General features: G+C 52.7%; 1 protein-coding gene across 1 annotated transcript; it reads left to right on the top strand.

The window, feature by feature from the left end:
• The first annotated feature begins 5,556 nt into the window (after window positions 1-5,556).
• On the top strand, window positions 5,557-5,918 carry LOC126515565 (60S ribosomal protein L36a-like). Its single transcript, XM_050165310.1, has one exon. The coding sequence runs from the start codon at window positions 5,557-5,559 to the stop codon at window positions 5,875-5,877; it is 321 nt and encodes a 106-aa protein (XP_050021267.1). The 3' UTR covers window positions 5,878-5,918.
• The last annotated feature ends 3,489 nt before the right edge of the window (window positions 5,919-9,407 follow it).

The raw sequence follows: 9,407 nt of genomic DNA, 5'->3' as shown, positions 1-9,407 counted from the left end.
CTGAGGGGACGGTCCTGCAAGAGCCATCTGCCTACCACACCAGGATACCAGTGGGCACCTACTTCTTCCTAATCTCAGTTCCACCAGGGTTAGAGAAAAAGTGAAGAAAAGAAGGAGGCGGTGTCAAGGGATGTGTGCAGCGCCCTAGTGGGTTCCTGAGGCACCTCCTTGTACGTGTGCTCACTTAGTCTGCACGTCCAGGGCAGCAGGTACAGCCTGTAATAGGTAAGGGAGGTGGGAGCATCCAACCAAGGACAGGCTGGAACCCAGGCCTGTTTACCAGGCTCTCAGAAGCTTGTGCACAGGGAGCTAACTCCACAGGCACAGCCTGGCCTCGCCACCCTGCCTCACAGCCTCCTGAGGATGGTGGTACAGCTTGGGAGGAAGCCATCTGGCCCTGACTCCAGGCTTCCACAGAGACGCTCCCGACGAGGCCCCATCTCCCAGCTGCTCTCGCTGCTGAAAATATTTACATCCAAATATGTCCCAGTGTGCCATGCTTCTGCCTCAAGCCAGCCTGGGCGTCTGTCCTCGCCACCTGCAAGGCACGGTGCAGCTTCAGCAGCAGTAGTTCCGCAAAGCCCAGAGCGAATGAGAATCCAGGGCTGGCTGGCCGCCACCCACCCTGCAAGTCACTCTGCCCCGGGGCCTTTGCACCTGCTCCTGGCGTTGCTCCAAGCGGCTTCCCACAGAGTATGTGTAGTTCACACGGGTCACATGGGGCTGCAGGCTTCTGTCACCTCTCCAAGAAACCTTTACTGCATAACACCATGTCAACTCTCTCAGGTCATAGCCCGAGTCATTTTCTCTGCAGCCATCCTGCGCCATGCTATTTCATCAGTTCATTTTTTCCCCTGTCTCTCTTGTGGTGATGTCTGACCCCTGGGGCAAAGGTTATGCCCTTAGTGGCTTCCAGGACTTGAGAAATGCTGCTCCTCAGTGTCCGGCGAGCTGAGCGCACAGGGTATAGAACCCTGGGTTCAGACACTTACTAACTCCGGTGGTCACCCATGCCTCTAGTTTCCTTTCCAAAATGGGGACAAACAGTGAGCACCACAGGACCCTGTTGTCAAAATGTCCTGTAGCCACCACCATGGAGGACCACAGCTTTGTGGGTGCAGGGGACAGCTTAGTCTGAAGTCTTGTCTGAGATCAGGACGTGGGCAGGGCACTCACTCTCAAAGGTTTGGAGAAGAGTAACACCTCAATTGAGCTGGGCTCCAAATTCCTCTGCTGAAGCTGTCCTAGGATCTCACAGGAACTCCTGCATAGAGTGTGAGTGTGTGTGTGTGTAGAGGACTTCTTTTTTTTTTTTATTGAAAGAAAAAAAAAGAAATTCCCGCCTCCTCCCAGCCTCCCATTTCCCTCCCCCTCCCCCCACTCCTCTCCCCCTCCCTCTCCAGTCTGAAGAGCAGTCAGGGTTCCCTGCCCTGTGGAAAGTGTAGAGGACTTCTAAATACAGAGACAGAGCTTCTAAGTAATGAAGTTAAAATAAGGCTGACAGAGGCTAGAAAGATTGCCCAGTGGTTAGGACTTCATACTGCCCTTGCTGAGGACCTGAGTTCAGTTCCCAGCACCTGCACTGGGTGACACACAACCTCTTGTAACTCCAGCTTCAGGGGGTCCATTGTACCCCGACCTCTCCAGGCACTGAATCATGTATGTCCACATAGCCACGCACTTACACATAATTTTAAATAATAAGAAATCAACCCAGATCTTGTAAGAAGAGGTTGGGTGCAGAGACAACACCCGGCTGTGGAAACACAGAGAAAGACCCCTGAGGATAGCACAGGCGGTGGCCATCAGCAAAGCCAAGAGACGCCTCAGGTGAAACCCGGACTGGTCACACGTTGACCTTAAAACTCCAGCCTCCAGAATTGAGGGCCCTTACTCTGGTTTTGTTACACACCTGATCTGATTGATACACCTTCCTGTCTCTTCCAGGTCCCAGGAACTACCAGCAACCCTCATGATCCCTAGATTGTGGCCTCTGTCCTCTGAAACCCTTAATGCCTTGCTCCCTCCATTGCCAGGGTAGCCAGCCCAGCAGGTGGTGTGACTGCCATGCTGGGGGACACTTGTAACACAGGCCATGTTCTAACCTGGGTTCTGCTCAGTGGGTGGCAGGAGCCCCACCCGACCTTCCTTCTAGCAATGCACCTGTGTGTGACCAGGACAGACCTAGATGCTTGCTGGCTTGTTTCCTTATTTCTCAAATGAGACATGGGATCATTTCCATGAGGTTTGAGAAACCTTCCCTTGAGGTTTGAAAAGAGCCACCAAGCCTCTGTCGTCATGTCTGCTGAGTGGTGGGGTCAGTGACCCCCAGCTTCTAAGACAGATCTTAGCAAAGGCACAGTGGGATTTCCTAGGTCAGAAAGCACAATGCGGGGCTGGAGAGATAGCTCGGTGGTTAAGAGTGTTTGTTGTTCCTCCAGAGAACACAAGTTCCGTTCCCAACACCCATGTTGGGCAGCTCAAACCCATCTTAACTCCAGCTTCAGGGGACCCAACATCTTCCATCTTCCTCAAGCACTGTGTGCACATTTGCATACATGTATAGAAACACACACACAGAGGTTGGGGGAATAAAAATAAATCTAGAAAGAAAGAACAGTACAGCATCCGGGACAAGACAACATCTGTTTCGTCTCTTAAACACTCAGCCCTGAGCTGCCAGGTGGAGTCCTGATACTGTGGCCGCAGCAGAATGCCTGCTAGACTATAGAGACGGTGGAGGAAGGGCACAGGGGTGATGGGCCATGAGGAGGCGGGTGAACAAGCTGATTGAAGGAGCACTCAAGAGGAGAGCCTTGGCAAAGCAGGAGGGATGTCCTAGCCAGTGCTCTGTGTGTACAAAGGCCCTGGGGCACGCTATACCTGCCTGAGTTCTAAATGGCAGACAGAATAAGTGAGGTCAGGAAGGCAACAGAGGTCTCAGACCCTCAATTAGAAAGAACCCCAAGTCCTGTCCCCTGCACACACACCTGCAAGGCCCTAAAAACCCAGAGGTCTGGCCCTTACGGAGCCCACTGGAGTTCCTAGGAGCTCTGGTGCCCTGGGGACCTTACATGAGTGCCTGCTGGTACTGAGCATACTAGGCTGGACATAGGGAGAGCAGAGTGCTGCAGGAAGCAGGGACGGGGGAGGGGATGGAGTAGGGGACGGGGAGGGTCCTTGGACTGAGTAACAGCTGAGAAGAGTCAGATGACCCCTGCGAAGCTAACATCCTGATTGATGCCTGTCAGATAAGGAGTGGAAGTCTGAAGGAGTTATCCCCTTCTCTTTCTTCTCTTCTGTTCCTTCCCCCATCCTTGCTCCCTTTAGTCAGGCCCTCAGGGGCCAAGCCTCGTGTCCCTCAAGCTCAGTATTCTAGCCCAGTTCTCTTGAGTTCAGGGGTCCTCAGAAAAGTCCCTACCCTCCACGAACAAAGACCCAGTACAATGGGCACACCTGCATCCCTCCATGGTGTGGCTACTAGCCCTGAGATCTGTCTGGACTTGATATAGGACAGATGTAGGCTCCACGGCCTTAGACTGCCCAAGAGGAGCCAGGAGCAGGTGACAAGATCAAGCCAAAGTCAGCCTGTCCCCCAAAGACTGTGATACAAACAGTGGTTTCTAACCACAAGTCAGCACCTGTCCATCCAGGCTGTCCTGGCTGTAAATGTCCACAGCACACAGACATTGGTCACCCAATGGGCAATTGTTCAGCAATAGAACTAACATCCAGGAGTGTTTCAGACATGACTGTTTCCAGGGATTCGGTGTTGGCTCTGGTGCCCATTGGTCCACAAGCCTCCCCTGCTGCAGAGGCCAACTCTCCTGCTCCTGGAGGGGGAAATATCCCTTCTCACAAAGGCTCGGGGGCCAGTACCAGATGGGACAGGTGGGCCACCCTGTGTCACTGAGGTGGAATGGGTCGACAGAGCCATTAGCCACTCTGAACAAAGTTCTCAAAGGATCAAAGGAGCTGGTGAGGACAGAAGCCCCTGCTTTCTGCTTATTACCCAATAGTGTGCTGTCCAGGGGAGGCCAAGGAGCCTGCGGAAGCAGGGGGAGGCCAAGAATGCAGGGGGAAGCCAAAGAGGAAGGGAGGAGGCAGAGGAGGCAAGGGGAAGCTTGGAGAGGAGTCACCCTCCACCCACTGTTGGGCACCCCCGGGTCAGGACTGGGAATTGTGTATGTGGAACTGGCTCTGTCTCCAAAGAACCTGGCCAGAGGCGCTGAGGTCCTCATTTCCCTGCCAAGTTGGAAGCTTAGACTACAATGGGATCTGCCCTTCACATTGGCTGGGAGGGGCCATAGGGGCAGCAGGGCAGATCTCTCTCTTAGCCTCTACTGTCCTCACGTGGTACACAGCCACCTCTCTCAGAATCCCAGGGACCTAGGATGGGATCACAGCCCAGAACCCATTGTATCACAGAGGGTGTACATTGACTGGCCATAAGCAGCCTGGCCAGGCCTGGGTGTTATTCCCAGAGGCCCAGGAAATGCCCCTAAAGGAAAATGAACTGTTTCTTAGGAGGCTAGGGATGTGGGTGTCAGGGTGGCCACCTGGGGCTCCAGGGGACATCACCTTCAGGGTAGGTTTGTGATGGCTTTGGTTCCAAAGGTGAAGGTGAGCATAGGTGTGCTCAGTCCATCTGGCACGGAGACCCTCTCTTCCAAGATAACCAAAACCTCAGCCACCAATACCTACAGATATGGCATGAGTCACAGACTGACCATTGACGGAACACCAGTGGACACAGAAGAAAAAGGAAAAGGAGGCCTCTTAAAGGAATTGAGAGGAAGAGGCCAGACAAAAGGGATGTTCAAGGTAGGGCAACTTGGCTGGTAGAGAGCTTGCCTATCATGCACAAGGTCCTAAGACTTATTCCCTGCAACTACATAAGCCTGGCATGACGGCACACAGTACAATCTCAGCACTCAGGAAGCAAGGCAGAAGGACCAGGAATTCAAGGCCAGCCTGGGATATAGGAGACTGTAAAAGCAAAGGAGGAAGGAGGGAAGAAAAGAAGGAAGGAAGGGAGGGAGAGAGGAAGGGAGGAAGGGAGAGAGAGGAAGGGAGGAAGGGAGGGAGAGAAAGAGAGAGGGAAGAAGGGAGGGAGGGAGGGAGAGACAGAGAGAGGGAGGGAGGGAGGAAGGGAGGGAAGGAGAAATACCTGGTGTTGATTATGATCATGGAAAATTCTAGAAAATGCAAACAACTCCACAGTGGCAGGGCAGGACTTCCCCCTGCAGGGGGAGGGGAGGTAATGGGATTGTTGACTATCCTAACATAGTATGAACTGTCACAATATCACCTGGGCCCAGCTCCAGGTCTTTCCCCTCCAGACAGAGAGAGGCACTGCAGTGGTTTGAATAAGAATGACCCCCCCCCCATAGACTCATATATTTGAAAGCTTAGTCTCCAGGGAGTGGAACTCTTTGAAAAGATTAGAAGGATTAGGAGGTGTGGCCTTGTTGGAGGAAGTGTGTCACTGGGGGTGGGTTTTGAGGTTTCAAAAACCCATGCCAGGCTTTCTGTGCCAATATCGCACCTGCCAACATGGTGAACATTCCTAAGACCCGCTGTACATTCTGCAAGAAATGTAGCAAGCACCAACCCCACAAAGTGACCCAGTACAAGAAGGGCAAAGATTCTTTGTATACCCAGGGAAAGCGGCGTTATGATAGGAAACAGAGTGGCTATGGTGGGCAGACTAAGCCTATTTTCCGTAAAAAGGCGAAAACTACAAAGAAGATTGTGCTGAGACTGGAATGTGTGGAGCCCAACTGCAGATCTAAGAGGATGCTGGCTATTAAGAGATGCAAGCATTTTGAACTGGGTGGTGATAAGAAGAGAAAGGGCCAAGTGATCCAGTTCTAAGCTGACCTTGTTATGAAGACAATAAAATCATGAGCTTTCACTCAAAAAAAAAAAAAAAAAACATGCCAGGACTAGGTCTTTTCTCTCTGCCTAGGAATCAGAATGTGGCCACCATGATGATAATGGAATAAACCTGAAACTACTAACAAACCTCCAATAAAATTCTTTCATTGGTAAGTTAGTTACCTTGGCCATGGTGTCTCTTCCCAGCAATAGAACAGTCACTAAGACAGGTGCAAGGTCATGGTCTCCTAAGGAGAAGGGACTAGGGCAGGAGAGACAAGAAACCGAGCAGCCCTCAGGAGGAACATCAGACATGAGGGTAGGATCAGAAAGCCTGTGCCCTAAGAGACCAGTTCATGCCAGAAAGAGAGGTCCTGAGGTCCCTCTCTGAGCCCCCTCCATGTAGCCCTGCAGGTCCATCCCTTGGACCTCAGCCCCGGAGGGCTCATGGGAACAGATTCAAATACCCCCAGGGTATCTACCTCAGCAGGGTTTCAAGACAAATGCCCACGACCAGGCACACCTTGGTGTGCCCGAACCTCCCTTCTGGCCCTCTGCCTTCACCCCCTGCAGTGTCTGGAACTTGTACTGAACATGGTGGAGCAAGACAGGGTCTGGGAACCCTCAGAATCTGAGGCTCCCAGGTGGAATGTGCCCAGGCGTACCTCAGGCCCTGTGCAGGGACGCTTGGGGCGCAGGGACAGCGAATGTGCAGGGAGCAGAGCCACCGGCTTGGCTGAGCCTCAAGGGGTTCAGAGTCACTTCTCTGGCGAGCTCCGCAGCTGAAATCTGTATGCTAATGAGAAAGCTTAAACTGCGGAGATAAAGGGAAAGTCGTCTGCAGCCTGGGGAAAGCAACCCTCCATAGTCACTGAACCCCAAACTCTGAAGCTAAGCAAGAGACACCAACAGCAGGCAGGGTCCATAGTGAAACCAGATACTCAACAAGGATGCCAGAGAGTGGGCCTTTTGCTAGTTGCTGGGGGTGAGGTGGGGAGTGGGGTGGGGGATGGGAGTGGGGGATGTTAGGGCGGGACAGGACAGGGACAACACACTGGCTTTTAAATTAAAAATTCTCTCTCTCTCTCTCTCTCTCTCTCTCTCTCTCTCTCTCTCTCTCATGGGGGGGGAGGGTCAAAGAATGAGAGAGTACAGAGCTGGTTCTTTCCTTCCACTGTGTGGGTCCCAGGGGTTAAACGCAGGTTGTCAAGCTTGGTGACAATTGTCTTTACCCACTAAGCAATTTCACCAGCCCTACCTGACGTTTTAAGACGTTAAGTTAAAAGCCAGGCATGGTGGTACATGCCTATAATTCCAAAACTTGGGAAGCAGAGGCAAGAAAATCAGGAGTTCGAGGCCCGTTTTGCTTACAAAGTAAACTGGAGGGCAGTCTAGGTTACTTGAGGCCTTATCTAAAAAACGGATTTACAGCTTTGGTGAAAGTGAGGGGCTGGTACGTGAGCATCACATCCTCTAAACTTGTGTGTGCAGCACAGAAAAACGTTACTAGAAACCTCGTTTTTAAAAAAGCAATGCAAATTTTTTTTCTTGGCAGATACAGGTTAAGTTCCCATTTAATCCTGAGGTTGCGTCAATGGCTATGGTGGTAGCGCCCATTGGCACCGAGGAGACAGCTTCCGGAGAAAACCTGGCTAGCTGCATCCGTGACTAATCAGATTGGAGGGGTAACTCCAAGAGTCCCCCAAATCCTGCCAGGTGCCTAGACACCAGTCATCCTGTTGGCCCACCGTGACCATGGCACACCTGCTGGCAACCCACCCACAGGAGGAAGGGTGGCACCCTTAGTGTGGTGTGAAGGCAGAGTTGGCCCCAAGGGAAGCCGGCCAGCAAGCACCAGGTTCCATGCCTGCTCTTTCACTCCACGCGTCAGGCTATAGGCAACAGGGTATTCAGAATGTTCTAGAACATGAGTCCATGGTCCAGAATCCATCTGCCCCTTTTTAAGCTGCCCCCAACACCAAAGAGCAATAGGCAGAGATACAAAAGAAACAGCGTCCGTGCTTAAGGGAGGTTCTCCAGTTTCTGCCCCTGTGGTTCAGGCACCTGCTGCCCAGGCCAGCTGCACTTCTGGCTTCCCAGACTCAAAGGAAGTGAAATTAGAGCAGATTGCTGAGGAGAGTAGCTCCACAATAAGGGTGAGCCTCCAGTCCCAACCTCACACTCATACAGAAACCAGGGGCCGCCCTACGCGCTGGCCCCTTAAAGGGAAAGTGGCTTCTGGAGGGGCTCCCCCACCATGGGCAGGCAGCACCCAGGCTCTCAGGATGCCTGCCTCTTGAGGGTCGTTGCATGATGTGCTGGGTTGTATAGAGGCTGGCCTCTCCCCTGGGAGAGCCTTGCTTTCCTGTTCTGTAGTAGGAGCTGAGAGTCCCAGTCTTGATGGAGCAGAAGCAGAGGTAGATAGGACCTTGTACCTGCTAGCGAGGGTCACAGTCATATCCAGAGTCACCAATCTTGGTTCAGCCTGGCTGGAGAATCCCAGCCTTGTTCCAGCAGCTGGGGAACCTCCCGTGATGTGATGCTGACAGTTAGGTCCCACCAGAGGCCGAGTGGGTTCTACGAGGTCACAGGCAGGCCTAGCGTATCCAGGTGCTCAGCAGATGTACTTCCTGTGTGGTTTGGTGAATTTATTTATGTTCTCTGAAGCAGCTATGGAGTAAAGGTGTAAGCACACCCCCAAAAGATGAGGACCCCAATTCTAGCCCTCACCTGGGGTTAATTCCAAACTGCACTTAAGCCTAGGGACCCCCGCCCCCCAAACAGGCTTGTCTTCTCCAGATGTACACCTGATAATCACAGTCCCCCTCCCGGATTTTCACGTGTCACCCAGCCACGTGCCGCATCACCTGCTCCAGGGCTCTGCGTTTGCTCAGCCACACCCTGAACGGGTGCTGGTGGCCAGCACTGGCCAGGCTCACCTGGCACCCAGGGGAATGGTTCCTGCTACGCACCCACACTAGACACACCTCACCTGGGACCTCAAAGCGGAGGTCCATGGCCTGCTACTCAGTGCACATGGAGCTGCGTATGTACATATGTACTGTCCTCCTCGTCTGGGGTGGCTGGGACTTCACAACCCTCTTTCCAGGATTTAATAACTGGAGACATCAACCTGCTGTGTAAAGTGAGTAGCTATGAGATTTGAGTAGCCTCGTGTTTTTATCCATCTGTCTGTCCATCCATCCATTCATATTTACCTATCCACCCGGCAGTCATGGAGTCTCATAAACTAGGAGAGGAGACAAGAGTGAGCGGGGTGCCTCCTCATTTCCCATCTCCACAGCCTCTGCACCCCCACTCCCAGCCCCCTGGCTAGACTGTAGATTCTCAAAGCTCTGGAAGGAAGCCTGCCTGGACTTACTCAGCCACGTTATCTCCCACAGTGCAGAAGCAAGGCCATTTTGACATCTTGCTACTCTGGCATGGGAAGAGTGTGAGGGTACGGGAGGGAGCTCCCAAACCCTGGCAAAAAAGCTAGGTGCAGACTACAGCCAGCCATGGGTTTC

Source organism: Alexandromys fortis, unplaced genomic scaffold (genome assembly GCF_014885135.2).
Source record: "Alexandromys fortis isolate MF-2015 unplaced genomic scaffold, M_Fortis_MF-2015_v1.1 scaffold_165, whole genome shotgun sequence".
Classification (NCBI taxonomy): Eukaryota; Metazoa; Chordata; class Mammalia; order Rodentia; family Cricetidae; genus Alexandromys; species Alexandromys fortis.
This window is presented reverse-complemented; position numbering and strand designations above follow the sequence as displayed.

Excerpts from the sequence above, each read along its gene's own strand:
- LOC126515565 (XM_050165310.1), top strand. The coding sequence starts at position 5,557 with ATGGTGAACATTCCTAAGACCCGCTGTACATTCTGCAAGAAATGTAGC.